At 36.7% G+C, this 25,899-nt stretch overlaps 1 protein-coding gene across 2 annotated transcripts in view; it reads left to right on the forward strand.

Annotated features, from left to right (window-relative positions):
• Window positions 1-420: 420 nt before the first annotated feature.
• LOC110442910 (synaptojanin-1-like) overlaps window positions 421-25,899 on the forward strand; it is a 41,097-nt gene continuing 15,618 nt past the window's right edge. For both annotated transcript variants that reach the window (XM_021486790.1, XM_021486791.1), the window contains exons 1-15: window positions 421-541; window positions 3,307-3,393; window positions 4,058-4,325; window positions 4,796-5,021; window positions 5,951-6,034; window positions 6,520-6,848; window positions 8,285-8,366; window positions 9,575-9,730; window positions 9,950-10,106; window positions 11,062-11,250; window positions 12,160-12,262; window positions 12,568-12,708; window positions 13,483-13,675; window positions 14,451-14,462; window positions 24,246-24,404. In XM_021486790.1, the coding sequence (XP_021342465.1) occupies window positions 421-541; window positions 3,307-3,393; window positions 4,058-4,325; window positions 4,796-5,021; window positions 5,951-6,034; window positions 6,520-6,848; window positions 8,285-8,366; window positions 9,575-9,730; window positions 9,950-10,106; window positions 11,062-11,250; window positions 12,160-12,262; window positions 12,568-12,708; window positions 13,483-13,675; window positions 14,451-14,462; window positions 24,246-24,404 (2,307 nt within the window). The remainder of the gene's footprint in view (window positions 542-3,306; window positions 3,394-4,057; window positions 4,326-4,795; window positions 5,022-5,950; window positions 6,035-6,519; window positions 6,849-8,284; window positions 8,367-9,574; window positions 9,731-9,949; window positions 10,107-11,061; window positions 11,251-12,159; window positions 12,263-12,567; window positions 12,709-13,482; window positions 13,676-14,450; window positions 14,463-24,245; window positions 24,405-25,899) is intronic.

Here is a 25,899-nt window from a genome sequence, read left to right on the forward strand (position 1 = left end):
GAAATGGCGGGAATGTTATAATACTAAACAAAAACAAAATCTATAAGGGGTCGTAACTTCAGTGCAGGAAGGATGTGAGAATCTGAGAGTAAATTTTCGGGTTTATGAGTTAGGGCCTAGTGCATGTGTGGTCCTGACGCTGTGATGAACAGAATAGTGAATTAACTCTAAAATGTAATTTCAAATTGGCCAACTCCTCTGTATATGCTTGGATCTAGAACTTAAACAATTTTTGTTTTTATTAAATTAATTCTATTTTATCTTTTGTGTATTTCATTTGGCACCAATGGACTTCCGTGCTATTGGAACATTTGTTCAGTCCTACTGAAAAATACTTTCAATATCTTCCAAATACGAAACGAGTACTTTAACAGTACGATTAAAGGGAGATAACTCCGAAAGATTTTGCATAAATCCAAGATGGCGATGACCAAGAACTTCCGGATTTTCCACAAGCTCGAACCGCCTTACAGTGTTATCGTGGAAAATAGAAACATTGATGACACTTTGATGTTCGAATCGAACGCACTGGCCATATTGTGTAAGTCAGTCAAAATTAGGAGGGTTAGCATAATTTATGGTGCCGCTGTTCTACTTTGTAATTGTCTTCGAGATTCCGATTGACAGTTGACTTCAGAAAGGTTTTTCTCTGATATTTTCTTCTAGGCCTATAGAATGCTATCTACATTGTTCGAAACAGATTCACACTAATCATGCATTATATAATATATAGTCACTATGAGGATTGGGAATTGAGAGGCGATGATATCGTTGTATTCACATATCTTGTTTAGACAACTTTGCCCTCCAACGAGTGTGGTGATAAACTATTGATCAATAAACAGCAAGCGTATTCTAAGCTATTGTAAACCGTGTGGCCATTTAAATTTTGCCATGATAAATACTTTGTGTAGCATTACTGTTCCTGTCAATGAAAGTTCTGAGAAACATCCAAATATATCATTTTTTTTCTTAATGACTTCACGTTGGCTTGCAGGTGGTTGTTTACAATCATACTAAGGTAAATAATATTAGCATTAATTATACCCCAAGGTTATACCCCATGGTTACTTAGGTTTGGGACAACCATTTGATTCTAAAATAAATGAGCGGATGAGTGGGGTGACTGTGGGAGGGTAGGTCTCATTTGAAGTATTAACATTATAATTAGTTTTTCACATTTTCCAATAATAGTCCTACCCCCTTCGCATCCATTCATCATAATCAATTGATTCTACGTATACTTTATTTGAGCCAGAGTTTCATCTTTCCCTGACACCATAGTTAGACGTTTTTTAGACAGATGTCTGGTGTGGGACCAGATATATATCTATCTGTCAAAATGTCTAAATCTCGAGTTTGAAGGCCAGAGGAAACTCCGGTTAATTATACCTTCAGTATTATTTATGGAAAATTTAAATTCACAGGATAAACTTGAAATGACATCACACTAAATCCATACATAAACCAATGAAGTTATGAATTTATGTAATAGAAGTCATTATTTTTGTCTTGCCGCCACGAAGTAATAAGCAGAAGGGAGACTTATTATTTTAAATTGGGTGTTGCTTTTCCGGCGGTGGCATCAACATTATGTTTTTGGTTTTAAGTTAGTTTGACTGACAGTATAAGTGCTAGACCAACCAAACTTGGACCATGGATGCATCTTAGGTAAAGTACATCTCAACCCATGCATCTAATGCTGGATACCGCCTACCTTTCATGGTCCATTGACTTTGTCAGCATCTTCATCAACATTTAGTTTTTGTGTTTAAGTTAGTTTCTCGGAAACTATAAGTGCTACCCCAACCAAATTTGACATGTGCATTGATGGTCAAAGCTGGGCACAGCCAGGCATATCAATCTGAGTGGCTAAGTTTTTAGCTCACCTGGCCCGAAGGGCCAAGTGAGCTTATGGCATGGTACGTCGTCTGGCAACCGTCCGGCGTCAATATTTTACTTTAAACAACTTCTCGATAACCAAAAGGCCCAGGGTACTGATTATTGGGCCTATAGCATGCTGGGATGAAGGGCTACCAAGTTTGTTCAAATGAATGACCTTGACCAACTTTCAAGGTCACAGGGGTCAAATGTCTTAAAATCTTCAAACAACTTCTTCTCAATAACCAAATTGCCCAGGGTACTGATATTGGGCGTGTAGCATGCTTGGATGAAGGGCTACCAAGTTTGTTCAAATGAATGACCTTGACCCACTTTCAATGTTACAGGTGTCAAAGGTCATAACATCTTCAAACGACTTCTTCTCAATAACCAAAAGGCCCAGGGTACTGAAATCGGGCCTGTAGCATGCTGGAATGAAGGGCTACCAAGTTTATTCGAATGAATGACCTTGACCCACTTTCAAGCTCACAGGGGTCAAAGATGTTAAAATCTTCAAATGACTTCTTATCAATAACCAAAAGGCCCAGGGTACTGATATTGGGCAAGTAGCATGCTGGGATGAAGGGCTACCATGTTTGTTCAAATGAATAAACTTGACCCACTTTCAACATAATGTCCTTGATCGACATTCAAGGTCACAGGCGTCATATGGTTAAATCTTTTAATAGATTCTTATGAATCAAACACTGATAATATGCCTGTAGCTGTATTTTAGTCTACTTTTAAAATTACAAGTGTGAGATTAATACATCTGTACTAGGTGAGCGATGCAGGCCCATTGACCTCTTGTTTGTTTCAGTATTGCCTTTGCTACGGGTTAGCCCGGACCTCTGGTTTACTAGTCTTATAACTACTGAGTGAGCTAAAGAGAAATTCTCCCGAACTTATTCGGTAGGAAGCAACTAGTGTTTTACCAGGGTGACATTTATACATGTATATGGATTAAGAAATATACTGATGAAATGAAATTTATTATCATAGCATGAAATAACAAGTGATACATAATGAACTGTTAAGAAGCAGGGTTTAATATGCACATGCTCTCTAAATAGACTGTCGTGATCACAAGGGGATCAACTCATATCCTGTTTGATGTCTTGTTTGTCAGCCAGAAATTACAAAATGATAAATAATGTATATAAGAATTGCAAGTAGTACATCACAAAAATGAACATTTCTAGTAAGAAAACACCACCTTCAGTACCCGACAATGTTAACATTCAAATAGAGCCCTGTGAAACATGTATACTTTCATGTAAACGTGACAATTACATTCGCAACAAACAGAGCTGCATACAGTTAATGATAGAAACAAAGAACGCAGGCAGTATAAAAACTGAAACATTTCAACCGATCAGAAATCTTGTTGGATATCTCTAAATGTATTTTTGCTTGTTTATACAGCTGCTGCTGAAACTGAGACCATAAAAAGACAGTACGTCAAGATCGTTGATGCCTACGGCTGTTTGGGTGTACTCAACCTTAACATTGGTAGGGAGTTTTGTTTGTTTGGGTTTGTGTCGTCACAATGCGGTCAAACTTAATAAGTCTGGAAGTTTGAATTCAAGATCCAGGAGAGTGTCTTGGGAACAGATGTTTACGTTTCTTTATAAAAGGAATTTCAAGTCTGGAAATCTTATCCAACCGTTAAACACAGATAACAAAGTTGTTGCTCAAATTCACAAGACATCAATTGATTCATTGGCCACATTGCCACTTAAAATTATACAGGGGCATTTAAACTCACCTTTAGAGTACTAGTTTGCTAATGAAATTGTTAACAGGTATGTGTTTCCTTTAAGGTCATTTTGCAAAGGTTGCATTCTCATAATTATATATTTTTTTAAATTATCTGCAAAAATCAAGCTTTGTTTTGTTTTATGTCAAATGACATTCGTCAGAACAAAATGTGATATTTGAAAAAACATGACTTAAATTGACATTTATAATTGTGTATACCCCAGTACTGTGGTGCTATGAATTTTACATGTATTTTAAATTCCTTGCAATCTGTTTCAAAACAAGATGCTGCATGTTGTTTAGCTAATAAGATATTAGAACATTTCCTTAAAACTAATAAACTTTCATTAATGTCAAATGCAAATATGTCTACATTAAGCAGAAATAATCCACCCTTGTCTGTCCACTTTTCTAGGTGAGGAAAACATACTGTACCTGGTTTTGGTAACTGGATGTTTGTCTGTCGGAAAGTTACTTGACTCTGAAATATTCCGCATCACAACCACACAGTGTATATCTTTACGGAATGGACAAGGAGATGAAGACCGGGTGGCCGAAGTCAGAAAACTTCTCAACTCGGGAACATTTTACTTTGCCTGGTCATCAGCCGGAGTTCCCTGGGACCTGACCTTGTGTGCTCAAAGGAAGCTACAGGACCACACTACAGATCACAGGTTCTTCTGGTAGGTCTTAGTCACGCAGAGGTGTGTCATTAAATACTGGAAACATATTTGAACTATGCCTCATACAAAATAATGCTAAAGGAACAACATCAAATGTAGTGTTTATTTAATATGTTTCAATCACAACAATGCCAACATGCTGAAGTGTCACCAGAAAAATGAATTATTTTTATTGTCAGACTATTTTCAGCTCTAAGTTTGAGGCTGGAACAATAGCAATTATTACCATGAAGTTCTATTTTGGAAGCGAAAAAAACTATGCAGGACTGTACATACTATTGAGACTCATCATAATATTTTATAAAAGATATTGTTGTCATTAAATCTATTCAATGGGTATCAGTCAGATTCAGTCTGATTATGGGAGACAATCTCACAGCTTCCCTTTAATGCCACTTTACATAGTAATCTTCCTTTGTTGCCATGTTCTTTAACTTTACACTTGCCCATGGCTGTATGTTTTGTTTCAGGAACCGCAGGCTGCATGTCCACTTTCAAAGGTTTGGTGTGGCCTGTGACCAGTGGCTGCTTAAGGCTATTTGTGGAGGTGTAGAAATACGGACAATTTATGCCTCGCACCGTCAAGCCAAAGCGTGCCTCATATCTCGGCTCAGCTGTGAGAGGGCTGGCACACGATTTAATGTCCGTGGAGCAAACGATGATGGACATGTTGCAAATTTTGTGGAAACAGAGCAGGTGAGGTCATTTTGCTGTCAGTCATACCGGTAATCCGATGGTCCAGTGCTAGTGTCTAAACCATGATTGATACATGTTGAAGCAGATACGGATTGAGTTCCTTGAACCCAATTTCATTTTCCTCTAAACAAGCAGCTTAGATATAAGAGTCCTAAAATTAGATAATTGATATAAACCAATATACAACCAAACCTGTATATAGAGATCATCCATGGGAAGTCCAAGAAGTCTTAACACAGGTTGTGTCTTAATAAAGATTCATTTTACAATAACATTACTAATATACAAAAGAAAAGTTAATACAGGTGGTCTTTTAATATAGGTGGTCAAATAAGCAGGTTGGACTGTACATCATTTGTCAATCTAAGTAAAATAAAATCCTTCACTCTCCTTACAATACACAGTGGTATAGGATCAGACAACACACTGTGTAAGAGCTCAAGGTCATGTTCTAAATATAGATGTTTACACAAGCATCCAGATATTGATTGGAAGCCAAAGGTCATCAGATTTAAAACATGACATCATATCCTGTCTTGACTGAACTTACACTAGCATACAGGAACGAGGAAAAGGTTTTGAGTTCAATTGGATTAAAATTTTGAAAAACAGTTCCATCACATTATGAAAAAAAATGGAAATAAAAGAAACTTCAAACTTTCAATTTCTTCTCAAACAAAAATGAACATTCTTTTCATCAAATTAAAAATAACAAACTAACAAAAATAAATTTTCACTTAAAATAATGTTACATCTTACAGATCACAGGGAACTTGAAATGGTACAAATGCTATGTAATAGTGTCAAATTGGCACAAAAGGTGTTAAGGTATTGGTAGCTGTTGTTGAATTATAATTATAATTAACATAAATTTGATCACTTTTCTGAGATTCCTGATATAATACACCTTGATATGTTTTTTTTTACAGGTGATATTTCTAGATGAACATATCTCCTCCTACATACAGACTCGTGGCTCAGTCCCACTCTTCTGGGAACAACCAGGTATACAGGTAGGTTAGCAGAATACCTATTACAAGTAATTGACTTGAAGCCCAGTCCTGTTCTTCTGGGAACAACCAGGTATCCATGTAGGTTAGCATAATACCTCCTACAAGTAACAGACTTGAAGCCTAGTCCCACTCTTCTGGGAACAACCAGGTATACAGTTACTGTAGGTGTATATGTAAAATGCCTTTATATATAGACTTGTGGTTTAGTCCCACTCTTCTGGGAACAACCAGGTATACAGGTAGGTCTGCAGAATAACTGACTTGAAGTCCAGTCCCACTCTTCTGGGAACAATCAGTTTTATAGTTACTGCAGGTGTATATGTAAAGTACCCTTCTACATATGGAGGTATGGTTTAGTCTAACACTTCTGGGAACAACCAGGAATACAGGTAGGGGTATAAAATAACTTTCCTGCTACAGGCTTACAACTAATTTGCCACTTTTGAAACATATTTAAGTGTTTTCTTTATTTTTCACTGTCTTAGGTTGGATCTCACAGAGTCAAAATGTCACGTGGGCACGAGGCCTCAGCTCCAGCATTTGAGCGCCACCTGGCGATGTTAAAGAAGCTGTATGGCGACCAAGTAATTGTGAATCTGCTGGGACAGAAGGAAGGGGAACATATGTTGAGTCAGGCGTTTTATGCACATCACAAAGCCTCCAGCTTTAGTCAAATGATGACGCTTATCATGTTCGATTACCACAGCGAATGCAGGGGAGGCAACTTCAAAAACCTTGAGAGACTCAAATATAACATTGGAAAACATTCAGTCAACTTTGACTTTTTCTATAGTCAGGGATCAGATGTGCAAAAGTAAGTTTATATCAGAAAAATATATTCTGTAATCAGAGATTAAAGGTACAAAATGAAAAATGACGTCAGAAAACTGATCAGTTGTACAAGTGAAAGTTATGGTTAGAAAATATCTAGCTAATTGTTCTTTAAATACTTTAAATATGTTTAATTGCCAATAACAAAATGGAATTATACTCTATGTTGAAAATTTGATCAGTATTGTTAATCTCTTTCTGTTATTTGTGTGTCAATATTTATATAATAACCATGTTTATGTTTTATAGACATGCAAACTGTAACTAGCACTTATTAATTATAAAATTAAATACACTCAAATAACATTGATATTGTCCTTAAACTGCTGTAAGGTCTGAAATGCTTAAACTCTTTTGTGCTGTAAGGTGCAGAATTGTGTCAGACACCAAACAGGGTTTTGAAATAATTATAACATATTGTTTAATTTTAGGCAGCCCTCAATAAAAAAAATGTGATTATTCATATTGGCTTGTTTAAATATCATAGTTTCCAATTTTGCTCAAATAAATCAGCACATTCCAAGTAATCATATATTCACTTCGGTTTAATATGAAATGCCTCAAGCATAAATGTATAGTGACACTAGTCTCTTAGATCTAGTGAATGCTTGTGTTTCAGGTTTCAGAGTGGGACAGTGAGGACCAATCTAGTGAATGCTTGTGTTTCAGGTTTCAGAGTGGGACAGTGAGGACCAATCTAGTGAATGCTTGTGTTTCAGGTTTCAGAGTGGGACAGTGAGGACCAATCTAGTGAATGCTTGTGTTTCAGGTTTCAGAGTGGGACAGTGAGGACCAATCTAGTGAATGCTTGTGTTTCAGGTTTCAGAGTGGGACAGTGAGGACCAATCTAGTGAATGCTTGTGTTTCAGGTTTCAGAGTGGGACAGTGAGGACCAATCTAGTGAATGCTTGTGTTTCAGGTTTCAGAGTGGGACAGTGAGGACCAATCTAGTGAATGCTTGTGTTTCAGGTTTCAGAGTGGGACAGTGAGGACCAATCTAGTGAATGCTTGTGTTTCAGGTTTCAGAGTGGGACAGTGAGGACCAATCTAGTGAATGCTTGTGTTTCAGGTTTCAGAGTGGGACAGTGAGGACCAATCTAGTGAATGCTTGTGTTTCAGGTTTCAGAGTGGGACAGTGAGGACCAATCTAGTGAATGCTTGTGTTTCAGGTTTCAGAGTGGGACAGTGAGGACCAATCTAGTGAATGCTTGTGTTTCAGGTTTCAGAGTGGGACAGTGAGGACCAATCTAGTGAATGCTTGTGTTTCAGGTTTCAGAGTGGGACAGTGAGGACCAATCTAGTGAATGCTTGTGTTTCAGGTTTCAGAGTGGGACAGTGAGGACCAATCTAGTGAATGCTTGTGTTTCAGGTTTCAGAGTGGGACAGTGAGGACCAATCTAGTGAATGCTTGTGTTTCAGGTTTCAGAGTGGGACAGTGAGGACCAATTGTTTAGACTGCCTGGACAGAACCAATGCTGTACAAACCATGCTGGCTCTGGAGGTAGGAATTTCTCCTATAATATTCAATTATAGCCTTTGGCTGAGGTCGATACCTGGATTTATCGACCCGTGAAAAGATATCTTGACCGAGGACGCAGCCCGAGGTCAATATTTATTTTCTCGGGTCGATAAATCCAGGTATTGACCGAAGTTAAAGGCTACAATTGTTTTATTATTTTACAAAACAGTAATGTAAGCAATCTGAAAAAAAACACAACAAAAAAGCTTCGGAAGTGGGAAGGTGTATTGTTTGGAGACACGTCATAATTTTATTTTTAGAAACACCCACTCCTTCAACAAAAATCACGCACTCCAAGTCAATATCGTTTTTTATCGGTGGACACGTGATGCACTCCTGGCCAATCACTTGTCGGGAATAATATGAAAAAATAATAATCTTATTTATTTTTCTCAGAGGTATGATTTAAATGCAACTTTGGTATTTTGTATACATGAAGCAAGTAAAATAAGTCTTCATAAATTATTTTGAAAGCACACGCTACTTGTAACTAGGGTTTGTCACAGTAACGGTCGCCTTAAAAGTCACATAGTACTTGTTACTAGGGTTGGTCATAGAATTTGGGGCCTTGTCAAGAATACACCGTACTTGTTATTAGGGTTGGTCATAGAATTTTTGGGCCTTGTCAAGAATACACCGTACTTGTTACTAGGGTTGGTCATAGAATTTGAAGCCTTGTCAAGCATACACCGGACTTGGAACTAGGGTTGGTCATAGAATTTGGGGCCTTGTCAAGCATACACCATACTTGGAACTAGGGTTGGTCATAGAATTTGAGGCCTTGTCAGGCATACACCGTAATTGGAACTAGGGTTGGTCATAGAATTTGGGGCCTTGTCAAGCATACACCATACTTGGAACTAGGGTTGGTCATAGAATTTGGGTCCTTGTCAAGCACACATAGTACTTGTAGCGAGGGTTGGTCACTGAAACTAATTTGTAACAATCTGGAAAAGGGTGCAGTCAACAAGCATTGGAACTATAGACAGATGCTCTATTAGATAATCTACCCTGTTCACAAATGATCAGCCTAGTCAAAATGATTATGGAATTCTATGTAGTTATGCTAAAAGTATACTTGCAAACCCTCTTCTCTTTAAAACCCTGCAAAACAGAAGACTGTTTATTACTCTGAAGAATGTATTCTGACATTATTTACAGACATATCAATAAAGCATTTTTGTTTACAGATGTTACCAAAGCAACTGGACAGCCTTGGTCTGGCAAACAAACCTCAGATGGTGTCGCGGTTCATAGAGATCTACAAACAGATTTGGCATGTTAGTGGGGACCACATAAGTAGAATCTATGCTGGTACAGGTGCACTCGGTGGAGGCAGGTCAAAGGTAGGTATTCATATATCTGGTTCTCATTGTAAGCTACATACAAGCTAAATTGTATGATTAAACCAATTTTCAGATGAAGAAGCACTCACAGTATTTTTGTGCATATTTCATTTTCTGAACTAATGCTCTAGGTTATATTCATGAATACGTCTTGAATTACTGTTGACAGGTAATATCAAGTGGTTTGAAACCAGTAAAATATGTTTGCTCTTGACACAGTATTCAGACGCTGCTCGGTCAGCCACTCGCACCATACAGAATAATTTTCTGGACAGTAGCAAGCAGGAAGCCATGGATATGCTGCTGATTGGTAGTTCTCTGAGAGGGGAGCTTGCTGATAAAGTACGAGCCCTCCTTACCACCAGGAGTCTGCATGGTATGTAAAATGAATGTGCCAGTGATCGAAGGCAAAGGCAAAGTTTTCTAGGGGAATTACATGTATAACTGACATATGTCAAATATATACTAAATGTTGTACTAATAAAGCCTCAAGAAACACAAAATATTAAAATGGTCATAGTACAAGTTTTAAATGCAAATATTTCAGAGGTTTCTACTGCATTAATTGTTAAGTGAGTTCTCGGTAAGAAAACAATAAAATGTCGCTCTAGAAATCATGATGTTATGTACTAATGAGTGTAAGCCAGATTCAGGAGTATGTGAGTTGAGGAATATAAAAGATCTTTAGTACGGAAAATAATTACAGGGAAAGGTAAATTGTGCAGTATAAGGATACATGTAATTTATTTGGCACTATTGACTGATATCTGTCAATTCAGGTTAATATTTGTAAGAAGAGGATGGTTATTATATACATATATAATATAATATATAACATTATATTTATACAAAACATATGAAATGCTTTTACTTCGTCTGGCAATAGAGTCATGGAAATGATGTTGGTATCTGAGACAATAAAACCTGCTTATCTCAGACTCGGAGCAAATACCACTTTCTCCTAAATACCTTTGATTACCCCATAATGAGGATTATTGAGTGAGGAAAGTGCCCGCAAGTCCATGTTTTGATATTTCAGTGAGAATGCACTTCAAATCTGCCCTTGACTGACTCCAACATCTGGGGACGCTGCCTTCATATTACCTTAGCTGTTAAAAGATGATTAGCCTTGAACATATTCAAACTCTAACAAATAATTTAAGCATGACCTACAATATTGTATTCCTTACAAAACATACCGGGGGGTAAAACACTTTGGTAACTAATCAGTTATGATTTAGAGTTGAGAATCAAATAGCTTTTACTGCATTTTAATGGAGACATAGACTTGACCTTTATTGACCTTTATTGACCTTTATTGACCTTTCCAGGCCCAGCTATGGTACTACAGTCCATGGTAGATCGTCACAAGGAGTTTACTAGTGTCAACAGTCTGCGCATATTTATTGGAACCTGGAACGTGAATGGAGGCAAACATTTCCGTAGCATTGCCTTCAAACACCAGTCTATATCTGACTGGTTACTTGATGCTCCTAAGATTGCTGCTGAGAATCACCCAGGTAGGAATATAGTGATACCTCTCTACTAACACTATTAAAACTACAATATGTAAAGACTTTCTGTCTATAAAGAACACCTGTCTATAAAGATTGCAAGTATGTAAAGACTTCCAGTCTGTAAAGCCTTCTTGTGTATAAAGCCAGACCTCTAAATATGTTCCTGTCTCTAAACTACTACATGTTCTAGTATATAACAACTTATTATTGAACAACCTTGGTATGAAGACCACCTCTCTATAAAGAGCTCTTGTCTGTTAAGACAACCAGTCTATAAAGACCATCTATCTATAAAGATCACATTTCTACTATGGCAATCTACCTATTAGTACAGTCTTAAGAATACTTTTAATGGGGTTTTCAATTTACATGCAGTAACAACCTCTGTCTATTAACATCCCTCTGTAAATAATATCAGGTTACTGCATATTTGTGTAATACGATAGCAGCTTCCTAGCAATAAGTTGATATGTTTTAAATCTTTGATATAGAAAATATGTTTTAGAAGTTTTATGTGGTAAAAATATGTCTCAGAAGCTTGGAATAAGATTTTCTGTTTATTTTTCTGGGTTTTCTTAGAAAAAATGGTGATTTTATGAGATTTATAAAGAAGTTATAAATCTCAAAAACTTTGGAAACAATTTTATATAATGATAAATTGTAAATAAGGGGATGAGGTATTAGCTATGTGATTGCTTAATCTAATGGTTTATAATAAGTGACAACTGACAAAGTCAACATGGATATTTATGAACTGGTGATACGTGTACTTCTCTTATTAAATTCAAATAGAAAATTTACGTTTAGAGCATGTGAAAATTGACGTTAAATCTTAAAAAGTTTCAAAAGTTAATTTAAAATATGAACTTATTTTGAGACAATTTGTTCTTTTCATGTTTTTTTGCAAATCAGAATTGCTGACAGAAGGTGCAGACCTCAGTAAACCTGTGGATATATTTGCTATTGGCTTTGAGGAAATGGTGGATCTAAATGCCAGTAATATAGTAAAAGTGAGGTAAGTTACAGAGTTTTAAAAGTTAAATTTCTTAAACAGGTATTGAACTACTTTATTGGAGTACCGAACATCTCAGTATCAAAATGTCTGTACCCTCTAAGTTTAGTAGACCTTTTACACTCTGGAGTTGGGTGGTTGGTTATGAACATGTTTTCCTATACATTGCTTTGGAATTGATTTCAAACATATTAGTATCTTCTTATGTTATTGTAAACACACAATTGTTTATTAGGACTAGGTCAAATATAGACGATATGGTGATTAAAATAAAATCTATAATAAAAATTATTGTTTTTTTATTTCAGTACTACAAATGCAAGAGAATGGCAGAAAGAACTACAGAAGGTCATTTCACGGGACAACAAATATGTCATACTGACCAGTGTCCAGTTAGTGGGAGTGGTGTTGTACGTCTTCATTAGGCCACATCTGGCACCATGTATCAGGTATGTTATGTTGACCAGCGTCCAGTTAGTGGAAATAGTGTTGTTCATCTGTGTAGACTCCTGTCATTATTTGTCAGAATGAGTTGCTACAGTTCAAGTGCAGTTGTGGTATAGTTGTGACTAGTCATGTGTAGTTGTGGTATAGTCGTGACTAGTCATGTGTAGTTGTGGTATAGTTGTGACTAGTCATGTGTAGTTGTGGTATAGTTGTGACTAGTCATGTGTAGTTGTGGTATAGTTGTGACTAGTCATGTGTAGTTGTGGTATAGTTGTGACTAGTCATGTGTAGTTGTGGTATAGTTGTGACTAGTCATGTGTAGTTGTGGTATAGTTGTGACTAGTCATGTGTAGTTGTGGTATAGTTGTGACTAGTCATGTGTAGTTGTGGTATAGTTGTGACTAGTCATGTGTAGTTACCAGGGGTGTACAATTTTATGTATAAGAGTTTTAGTCTGTAGACATGTTTTAAAAAATTATACTAAAATGTAACTTAATCTACACTTTTATAGAAATATTGAGAATTATCACTCGCACTGACATCTATAAAATTTACCTATCCAGGAATTGGCTAACACAATTGTATACCCCTGGTTACTTATTATCAGACCTCAGTCAAGGGCAAAGAAATTTTCATGTAAGTAGAAATCTATGAATTACTGCAGAACCCAATAACATGGAAAACATTATGTGACATACAAACAAGATATGGGATTATTCCTATCACTGTTACAATACAGACCTGTACAAAATTCTTCGTAACTGTTTATCATTCAGGGATGTGGCAGTGGACCAGGTCAAGACTGGTATGGGGGGTGCGGCCGGTAACAAAGGGGGTGTGGCCATTCGCTTCCTCTATAACAGCACGTCCATGTGTTTTATATGTGCCCATCTGGCTGCTGGTCAGTCACAGATCAACGACCGTAACAACGACTTCCACGAGATCGCCAGGAAGGCTGCGTTCCCTATGGTATGTCAGACTTTGAGATAAAAAAAAGTATGTGACTACCAGCTTATTTAAGTCTAAACTCATTTCTAGGCTTTATTTTTTAAATCACGTTAAAGTAGCAACCGTTGAGGGAAATCGCAAGGGGGTAATATTATTATACAAAGAAATATTTCTTTTGAAGCTTAATTTAGAAGTTTTCTTTAATGCGATTTCTTATTTGTGTATCTCTGAAATTTCTAATTTCATCTTCAAACACATCTTTTAAAAATATTAAGTATTTTATAAGCATTTCAACATTTGTCTCTGTTGTTGATGTATTTGTTATCAAACGTGTAACTGTCGCTTCATTAACACATCAACCATAACTCATTATGGATCAAGCTTTGTTAGCCTAACAAACAGGAGAAGTCAAATTATCTAATTAAAATTTGTGGAATTTACTAACAAAAATCTGATTATTGTTTTTGGGTCCGATATATAATTACTTTGGCTTTAATAATTACAAGCTTAACAAATGATTTTAAAAATCCTAAACAAGCTTGATACATCTGAGTCTAAAGCTGTAAGATTTCCTCAACTTTGAAAACTATTCACTCAACTTTTCATATCTTTTGTAAATACTGGTTACTTTTATCTTGTTAGTATGTAAATATGTCTGTTCATACAATTCATGAATATGCTTCAATACATGAATATTTAACAACTGATGATTCATATAAAAATTCATGCATATGTAATAACAACTAATGGATATATAACACATTCCTAACAAGTGACTTTTCTTCCACATCACCAGGAGCAGTGCATGGTATGGTTTTTACCTCTAAGCACGTTACCATAGAAACAAGCATTTTGATGAATCAGATGATAGAATCAATGTTGTTGACATTCTTGTATGTAACTGAAATGTCCGACTCGTGCTTGCTGCCCCCTTCTAACATGGCCAGTGTATTGTACTAAGGCATCCCTCCATAAATACAATATGAATGTTGAAAATGGACATACAGTGTATTTTATTTTTATTCTTTTCCTTGATATTTTCTTATGGCATTTAAACAGTAATCACAGAAACTGTTTTATTGTATTATTGTGTGTGCTGGAAAATATTTGCAGCCTTCTAGAATGTGAAAAAAATACAATATTGTCCAATATACAGTACTTTGTTTTATTTCTGTAATTTTTTGTTTGTTTCGTAATTGGAATGTTTATTTTCAAATGTATTTATTTATACAGTCTTCAGTATCGTAGCATATTAATTCTATATTTTCCAATACCTGTGTGAGTATGTTGTCAATACAGCTGTATCCCATATACATGTAACTCTATATAATATTGGATGGTTCTAGCCAAATCTGTGATACTAAGGCTGAGACAGCTGTAAGACATTGACGACCACATTACTGTACAGTAATGATGCTACTGTTTACTACTCAGAGGATGTCTTTCAAAATGAGCACCAAAAGAATTCTGCATTTTTTGATATAAATAAGATTATTAAAGTCTATTAAATTAATAATAAAAACAACCCTTTAAGGATATGTTATTTATCGGGATATTAAAGAATAAAGAAGAATTACCCCTTCTGTATGTATGCTTAGTCTTCATGTGACCTCAGAAGGAGATCAATTCATCAACATCACATTTCATAATCAGATTATAAGGATTGATCTTTATAACCTTATGTGACCATTTCCTGTCATGGTCAATCATCCTGCATACCTTTGAATATCCAGACAACGGCCCATGTACCTGAATCAAGAAACAATGGCATTACCTCTACTTCATTGCAATCAAAGAAACAATGGCATTACCTCTACTCCCCTGTCATCAAAGAAACAATGGCATTACCTCTACTCCCCTGTCATCAAAGAAACAATGGCATTACCTCTACTCCCCTGTCATCAAAGAAACAATGGCATTACCTCTACTCCCCTGCCATCAAAGAAACAATGGCATTACCTCAACTCCCCTGCCATCAAAGAAACAATGGCAGTACCTCTACTCCCCTGTCATAAAAGAACCAATGGCATTACCTCTACTCCCTGCTCATAAAAGAAACAATGGCATTACATCTACTTCCCTGTCATCAAAGAAACAATAGTGTTACCTCTATTTCCCTGCCATCAAAGAAACAATGGTGTTACCTCTATTTCCCTGCCATCAGATAAACAATGGTGTTACCTCTACTTCATTGCAATCAAAGAAACAATGGCATTACCTCTACTTCATTGCAATCAAAGAAACAATGGCATTACATCTACTCCCCTGCCACCAAAGAAACAATGGCATTACAATTACCTCCCTGTCATCAAAGAAACAATGGCATTACCTCAACTCTTCTGTCATCAAAGAAACAATTGCATTACCTCTACTCCCCTGCCATCAAAGAAACAATGGCATTACTTTTACTCCCCTGCCATAAAAGAAACAATGGCATTACCTCAACTCCCCTGTCATAAAAGAAACAATGGCATTACCTCTATTTCCCTGTCATAAAAGAAACAATGGCATTACCTCTATTTCCCTGTCATAAAAGAAACAATGGCATTACTTCTACTCCCCTGCCATTAAAGAAACAATGGCATTACCTTAACTCCCCTGTCATAAAAGAAACAATGGCATTACCTCTATTTCCCTGTCATAAAAGAAACAATGGCATTACCTCTATTTCCCTGTCATCAAAGAAAGAATGGCATTACCTCAACTTCCCTGTCATAAAAGAAACAATGGCATTACCTCAACTCCCCTGTTATCAAAGAAACAATGGAATTACCTCAGCTTCCCTGTCATCATAGAAACAATGGCATTACCGCTACTCCCCTGTCCTCAAAGAAACAATGGCATTACATCTAATCCCCTGCCATCAAAGGAAGGTGTGCACATCATTAAGGTTCATGGTTACTACTTTAACCCTAAAACTGCCCGTCTTCTATAGATAGTAATTATCATATATTTTACATATATGTTCAGCTATTTCTATTATATCCTGAATCTTGCATCACTGACCCAGGAAATCATCCAGGCTTTACTTAGGACAGATATTCATTTTCATCTGCAATAAAATGTATCTAGTTTGATATCATAGTATGCTGTCCAAGCTGACACAGGTGTTCAGAGGTGTCATGACATCAGTACACTGTCCACGCTGACACAAGTGTTCAGTGGTGTCATGACATCAGTACACTGTTCATGCTGACACAGGTGTTCAGTGGTATCATGACATCAGTTCACTGTCCACGCTGACACAGGTGTTCAGTGGTGTCATGACATCAGTTCACTGTCCACGCTGACACAGGTGTTCAGTGGTGTCATGACGTCGGTTCACTGTCCACGCTGACACAAGTGTTCAGTGGTGTCATGACATCAGTACACTGTCCACGCTGACACAGGTGTTCAGTGGTGTCATGACATCAGTACACTGTCCACACTGACACAGGTGTTCAGTGGTGTCATGACATCAGTACACTGTCCACACTGACACAGGTGTTCAGTGGTGTCATGACATCAGTACACTGTCCACACTGACACAGGTGTTCAGTGGTGTCATGACATCAGTACACTGTCCACACTGACACAGGTGTTCAGTGGTGTCATGACATCAGTACACTGTCCACACTGACACAGGTGTTCAGTGGTGTCATGACATCAGTACACTGTCCACACTGACACAGGTGTTCAGTGGTGTCATGACATCAGTACACTGTCCACACTGACACAGGTGTTCAGTGGTGTCATGACATCAGTACACTGTCCACACTGACACAGGTGTTCAGTGGTGTCATGACATCAGTACACTGTCCACACTGACACAGGTGTTCAGTGGTGTCATGACATCAGTACACTGTCCACACTGACACAGGTGTTCAGTGGTGTCATGACATCAGTACACTGTCCACACTGACACAGGTGTTCAGTGGTGTCATGACATCAGTACACTGACCACACTGACACAGGTATGCAGTTGTGTTAACATTGTTATACCCCCTGCAAAGAAGTTATTACATTTCTTTTATCATTCTTGCATTCTTATTACCTTTAATAATATCACCTGCAAGCATTAGCATTTCAATGCTGAAGTAACATCTTTTAGGTTTTGAGTTAATAGCATATTTATTGTGTATTTTAAAATATGCATTTCATTAAATTCAGTCAGGCAACCACCATACAAAGGTAAAAGAGTTTCAAATTAACCTGCTTTCCTACAAAAGTAACTACAGTGAGTGCGTCGAATGCCTTTCCCATTCCTGCCCATCTTTTTCTAGCATCAGTGCTTATTTGATAAAGACAGATTCACATACAATACATGTACCTGGGTATAGAGAAATGATGTTTTAGGAAAACATTATATGATGATAATATCATATTGATCAACAGTAGATTCCTGTAGAATCCAATGTACTTACCATATTTGACCAAAAGAACACCCCATCCTTCATAAACTCACCTTTCCTTTTTGAATTTCATGTGCAGGCATCCCATCCCTTAATCACTATTTACCAAATTACTTCAGAAAGGTGTTTCCATGAATGTTTTTTGAGAATTATGGAAGAGGAGTCTGCAATCTTTTCGATTTTCTCAAATTCCTTTATGCACAGGGCAGTTATTTTGTGAAATTTGGTATAAGGAATTGTGATACCAGTAGCAATACCTGTCACCAGTCCCTGGATGTTTCAAAATGTTTTCAATCACTTCAACTGATTGTTATCATTATGAGGCAAAAACTGCTTCATCACCTCATCGCTCTTGACTTTTCCACCACAGCCATTTTGACAGGGTTGCTGCCTGTCAGTATACCCTGCCCGCCATGCATCTTCCTCATCTCCAATGCCAATCAGTCCAAACAGTCGGTATACCCTGCCCTCCATCTTCATCATCCCCAATGCCAATCAGTCCAAACAGTCAGTATACACTGCCCTCCATCTTCCTCATCTCCAATGCCAATCAGTCCAAACAGTCAGTATACCCTGCCCACCATCTTCCTCATCTCCATTGACAATCAGTCCAAACAGTCAGTATACCCTGCCCACCATCGTCCTCATCCCCAATGCCAGTGTCATTGACCTCAGCTGACATCCTCAGCAGATCACTTTAACAAACCTGCGAATACCCTGCTGACCACTTCCTCAAACAAGCACCACATATTCTGTTTATGTGTATTTCATTTCAACAAATTTTTGACAAAGTTGATACAAGTCAATTGGATGGAATAACAGGCAAAGCCTATATAAATTCTCTCCAGCGGTGGCTAAATTAATGGATTCTATTATTTTTATTTGATTAAGTTAATACATCAATTTTGAAATGAAAATTATAAAAAAATAAAAAAATAAAGGGATGTTACTCCTTCTTAATTAACATAACTGAAATACAAATACATTCACACTTCTCACATCACACACAAAACACTTCCACAGGTATTATTTATTTTTATAACATTTTACAATTGTATATAAGCTATATAGCTATCAAATCACACAGATATTGGCAGACATTGACCAAAAGTCCATGTGCAAATATATGCACAGGTCACAGTCGCCAAAACTGTTAAGGTATTGTAGTTTAATATGAAAATAGATAGCTAGTCTATGTGTAATTCAATGTATAAGATGGAAACTGTAAAACAAGACAGATTGAACAAATCTTACAACAAACAACAACAAACAAACATGCTCAACTTAAAACTCCTATGTCCGTAGAAGAATAACATTTATAGAAAAGTAGGTAAAGTTACTTATTTGTGGAGTATAATTGGAATAGGAATAGTAAAGTATAAAAGTATAAAGTATAAGGTCATGGCTGGTTAGATCATATAGAGATTAAAACGCCTAGATTTACCAATAAATAACTGTACATCATTAAGTAACTGTCTGTTTGTTAGTCCATCACAATCAGGACAGCCTTGTAGAAAAATGTTTGTATCAATATGGTTATGATTTCCATAATTATCAACAGAAGTAAATAAAGTAAGTCTGAGATCATTATACAATGGACATTCAAGAAAGTAATGGAAAACTGTTTCATATTCAAAAGAGCAAGCACAAGAGGGACAGTCAGTTAAATGGTCATTGAATAAATCAAAATTTAAATTGCTACATAAGTTTCTAAGTTGACAAAGAATAATGTTGGCCCGTCTATCACCTTCAGTTTTAAAAATTAAGGTTGATTCATTATCGATAATAATATCTTTATTTAGTTTGTGTTTAAAGGTTGCAAGAGTTGGGGAGTTTAAGAGATCATTATCAGTAGTGTTAGTTGTGCGGCACATTAGAGGGAGGAAACTGTCAAAATAATTGTTAGTTCTGCATATTGGTGGATTAAACAGTCTTGTTTGTCTGAGGAAATAGGGATTATTGTTTTGATTGTTAATGAAAGGATTTAAGACATCTTGTAAGTATTGAGGTGACAGCCCATGCATTATTTTATACATCATTATGTGTTTGTGTTTATTTCTTCTTGTTGACAGAGTTTCCCAACCAAGTTCATTATAAAGTTTATTATGAGATGTTCCAGATCGAAGTCCAGTAATGATTCTGGCTGCTTCTAATTGAATAGATTCTAGAAGTTCTTTAGATTGTTGAGTGCAATTATCCCATACTATGTCTGCATATTCCAAAATTGGCCTGATAAATGCTATATAAATTTTAATTAATGATTTACGATTGACTTTAGTTTTAATGTAACGAAGAATATTTAATCTACTATAAGCTTTTTCATATATATTCAGAATGTGTTGATTCCAAGATGCATCATCTTTTAAAGTCAGTCCTAAGTGTGTATGTGCTGTTGAGTCAGTGATTTGGCTGTTTTGGAAAGTTATTGGAGGGTGATGTTTGTTATGTTTTCTAGAAAATATTACAGATTTAGTTTTGGTAGGGTTGAACTTGATGTCCCATATACCTGCCCATTCACCAATGTTAGAGAGATCATTTGTCAGAACTTGTGCTGCATGTGCTGGGTTTTCATCTATAATTACATATAAGGAGGTGTCATCTGCAAAAAGCTTAATATTAGTTGAAACATTGTCAGTGATGTCATTAATATAAAGGAGAAATAGTAAAGGTCCCAGAACAGATCCCTGAGGTACCCCTGCATTTATACCCTTAAACTGTGAGTGATAACCTTCAGTGGTGACTCTTTGCAATCTATCAGAGAGATAATTTTCAAACCATAAAAGTAAATTTCCATCAATTCCATACGTTTTAAGTTTATGTAAGAGACCTTTATGCCACACCCTATCAAAAGCTTTGCTAATATCACAAAAAATAAATCTGAGCTCCTTCCCCTGGTCCATATTGCTAACAATTTCATTATAAATAAATAGTAGTTGATTAACAGTAGAATCACCTGGTATAAAGCCAGACTGGTGCTTAGTTAAGATAGAATTTTCTATTAGATAGTTGTAAAGATTTTTGAAGACAATTTTTTCCATTATTTTACTGAAACATGAGGTTATTGAGATTGGTCTATAATTTAAAACATCATTTGATGAACCCTTCCCTTTATATATAGCATTTATATTTGCTTGTTTCCATCTATTTGGTAATATTCCTGATTCAAGTGTTTTATTAAATAAAAGACAGAGGGGTAATGCAAGAGAGTTACTCAATTTTTTTACAACTTTAGGGATTACACCATCAGGGCCAGGGGGTTTATTTACATTAAGAATATTAATTTGGTCAGATACATCTTGTTCAGTGATATGAATGTTAGTTAGTGAGTATGGAGTATAGGGCTGTGCTGTCTGAGGTAATTCAAGGTCAGGGGATGACGAAGAGATATTAGTAAAGTGATTGTTAAGGATTTCTGCTTTGTCAAGAGGATGGTGAATGAATTGGTCATCATGTTCAAGAGGAGGAATAGAAGAGGATTTATTGGAGAAATTAGTAATAGATTTTGCAATTTTCCACCATTTGTCTGGGGAGACCATGTTTTCATTAAGACAATTTTCAAGTTTTTGGATATAATTTGCTTTTGCCTCACGAATCAAGTCAATAGTTTCATTCCTGAGTATACGAAATCTTTCCCAGTAGTGCGGATTATTTGTTACTTTGGCCTTTCTATGAATTCTATTACGTTGTCTCATTTTCAGCCTAATAATGTTATTCATCCATGGCTTATCATTTGGGCGTACAGTAATAACTTTGGTAGGGATGAAACTATTGACTTGTTCTATGATTGAATTAATTATGAATGAGTTAAATGCATCAGAGTCCAGATTTAATGACAAATTCAACCAATCAATATTAAGAAGAGCATTATTCATACTTTCAAAATCAGCTTCATCATATTTCAAGATAGTTTTCTTATAATTCACTTGTTTAAATACAGTAAAAGAGATTTGGGCATGAACTGATGAATGGTCACTACAGAATGGTGGTGATACATAAGTATTTTTAATTAAGTTTAGGTTGTTAGTAAAGATGACATCAATAGAAGTGGCACTAGCAGGTGTTATTCGTGTAGGTTCCTTAATAAGACTAGTTAAGTTGTGCTTTATAAGGAGTCTTGATAAATGATCATTAAGCGGTACATTAAGCATATTAATATTAATATCACCTGTAAGTATAATATCCAATGAAGTATCAGAAGCTCTTGTTAAGGTATCATCAAGTTTATCCCAGTATTCAATATTACTATCTGGTCTATATATACACCCGAGAAGAAATTTATGAGTATTAATTAAAACTTCTAACCAGAGTAATTCAACATCATCCCTTTCCAAGTCCAGCCTTCTTTTTGTTACAACAGTATTTTTATGATACACTATAACCCCACCCCCCGGACCAGTAGTTCTATCTTTTCTATGAGGAATTGGATTAAAGGGTTGTACTTGAATGTCAAAATCAGATATCAGGGGATTTAGGTGAGATTCAGTTATACATAAAATATCATTATTTTCAAACTCGGCTTCAATAAGTGGGGTTTTATTTCTGAGAGATCGCACATTGAGATGAACCAGATTCAGATTATGTTTAGGTCCAGGATTACTTTCGATGTCACAACAACAGGATAACACTATAAAATGCGAAACAAGAAAGTAAGACATATTGATAAAATAGGTAAACATGTCAATTAAGTGTAAATAAGAGTAATGAAAGCCATGACATAACTCCATACAAATATGTATGCGCTTAGAAAACTGCCAGTGATCAACCGTTACCATAGTCCAGAAAACCTGGAAATCTAATATATTACCCATTGTCAATGTAGAAAAAGCGGGCAGAGTGGGCTCGGTCGATCATCCAGCTGTTAAAAATTTCTTCAGGCGGGACATATGAACAGTAGTTGAGCAAGAATGTGAGATAACAATAAAACAGACAGGACAATACAACTTCCATACACACACTCACAACAATAACACACAAACACATGTTTATGTGTATCTACTCTTAATGCCACATGTAATAATGATAATAATAATTGGAGGTTCTTATATACCGCTTTATCACAACCTAGTTTGTAGGTCATCTCAAAGCGGTTCACAAATTATGTTTAACATGTTTAGGATGCTATTGTTTTAAGATAATTTTGTAGACGTTATATAGGGAATTATAAAGATGAATTTCAAAGGGAGTAAATCATTTACCATTAAATGATATGGAATCATGTTTCATTTTTCATTTTTTGTGAAACTCATAATAAAAATTTTGAAGCCAACCGAACTGGTGCATGTTGCAGAAAATTGGTTATGGTAAATAAGGCATGTTTCCTGAATGTGTGCAGAGTTGATAGCCAGATAGTCAGGTATTAATGTTGTGATAGTGATACTAACCCTGATGTATACATATCTGTGGTAGAATTTAACATTTACAAATATTTTTTCAAATTCTTATTTTGGGTAATGTTCATCATGTATTTTCCCCTGTGACAAACAAGACTTTGAAAACAGTTAGATGATGGTGCAGGTCAATTGAAATCTACATTGATTAAAAGATATACATTTTTCAATGTTATATAAAATTTCAAAGTTTTATTTATCTATAAAAAATACCCATTGCAATAAAACCTGTGTAATTAAACAGTCTGTGAAAGGCAACATATCTGTCAGATTATTCAGGATTTTAGAATATACAGGTTTCTTTTGAAATGTTTTATAAGGAATGGGATTACAGTATATTGAAATTGGTTTGGATAAGACAGGATATCAGAATATGTGTATTCATATTTTGACAAACTAAGTAAAAAAAAGATCTGAATCACTTAAACTCTTTAAGTACCTGATATTGTTCGTTGTCTGAAACTGAGGAATTATAAAATACACTGTTTCATTGATGTCATATAGTATTCTAAGGACCAGAGGCTGGTTTTGTTGACGCCATATTTACTCATTTACCTCCTATATATACTATTTACTAAAGTTGTCATTAATTTTGATTTTAATAAACAGGAAAGCGTTTTGTGATTAGACTTTAATTAGTGTAGACATTTCTTGAAAAACACAAGTTAGATATTGTAAACAGCCTCATAAGAATACTAATAGCTAGATCATTATTCCAGGTTTTGTATTGGAAACAAAAAGATTGTTCAGGCTATCCAGTTATATTGTGTGATGTTATTGTAACTGTCTGAATCTGATTACTGTTGTTTGCAGGGTAAGACCATTTCCTCACATGACTATCTGTTTTGGTGTGGGGACTTCAACTACAGAATAGACCTGGCCAACGAAGAGGTGAAAAAACTTATAGTGGATCACAACTGGGGTGCCCTCGTGGAGTTTGATCAGCTCAACATACAGAGGAAGGAGGGAAAGGTAAGCTAGGGAGGTGATTGTTGGTGCCCTAATGAGGTATGATCAATCAATAGAGCAAGGAGGGCAAGGTAAGCTAGGGAGGTGATTGTGGGTGTACTCATGGAGTTTGATCAATCAATAGAGCAAGGAGGGCAAGGAAAGCTAGGGAGGTGATTGTGGGTGTCCTCATGGAGTTTGATCAATCAATAGAGGAAGGAGGGCAAGGTAAGCTAGGGAGGTGATTGTTGGTGTCCTCATGGAGTTTGATCAATCAATAGAGCAAGGAGGGCAAGGTAAGCAGGGGAGGTGATTGTGGGTGCCCTCATGGAGTTTGATCAATCAATAGAGCAAGGAGGGCAAGGTCAGCTAGGGAGGTGATTGTGGGTGTCCTCATGGAGATTGATCAATCAATAGAGCAAGGAGGGCAAGGTAAGCTAGTGAGGTGATTGTGGGTGTCCTCATGGAGTTTGGTCAATCAATAGAGCAAGGAGGGCAAGGTAAGCTAGTGAGGTGATTGTGGGTGTCCTCATGGAGTTCGATCAATCAATAGAGCAAGGTGGGCAAGGTAAGCTAGGGAGGTGATTGTTGGTGTCCTCATGGAGTTTGATCAATCAATAGAGGAAGGAGGGCAAGGGAAGCTAGGGAGGAGATTGTGGGTGCCCTCATGGAGTTTGATCAATCAATAGAGGAAGGAGGGCAAGGTAAGCTAGGGAGGGGATTGTGGGTGTCCTCATGGAGTTTGATCAATCAATAGAGCAAGGAGGGCAAGGTAAGCAGGGGAGGTGATTGTGGGTGCCCTCATGGAGTTTGATCAATCAATAGAGCAAGGACGGCAAGGTAAGCTAGTGAGGCGATTGTGGGTGTCCTCATGGAGTTTGATCAATCAATAGAGGAAGGAGGGCAAGGTAAGCTAGGGAGGTGATTGTGGGTGTCCTCATGGAGATTGATCAATCAATAGAGCAAGGAGGGCAAGGTAAGCTAGTGAGGTGATTGTGGGTGTCCTCATGGAGTTTGGTCAATCAATAGAGCAAGGAGGGCAAGGTAAGCTAGTGAGGTGATTGTGGGTGTCCTCATGGAGTTCGATCAATCAATAGAGCAAGGTGGGCAAGGTAAGCTAGGGAGGTGATTGTTGGTGCCCTCATGGAGATTGATCAATCAATAGAGCAAGGAGGGCAAGGTAAGCTAGGGAGGGGATTGTGGGTGTCCTCATGGAGTTTGATCAATCAATAGAGCAAGGACGGCAAGGTAAGCTAGTGAGGCGATTGTGGGTGTCCTCATGGAGTTTGATCAATCAATAGAGGAAGGAGGGCAAGGGAAGCTAGGGAGGAGATTGTGGGTGCCCTCATGGAGTTTGATCAATCAATAGAGGAAGGAGGGCAAGGGAAGCTAGGGAGGAGATTGTGGGTGCCCTCATGGAGTTTGATCAATCAATAGAGCAAGGAGGGCAAGGTCAGCTAGTGAGGTGATTGTGGGTGTCCTCATGGAGTTCGATCAATCAATAGAGCAAGGTGGGCAA

Source organism: Mizuhopecten yessoensis, unplaced genomic scaffold (genome assembly GCF_002113885.1).
Source record: "Mizuhopecten yessoensis strain PY_sf001 unplaced genomic scaffold, ASM211388v2 scaffold716311, whole genome shotgun sequence".
NCBI lineage: Eukaryota > Metazoa > Mollusca > Bivalvia > Pectinida > Pectinidae > Mizuhopecten > Mizuhopecten yessoensis.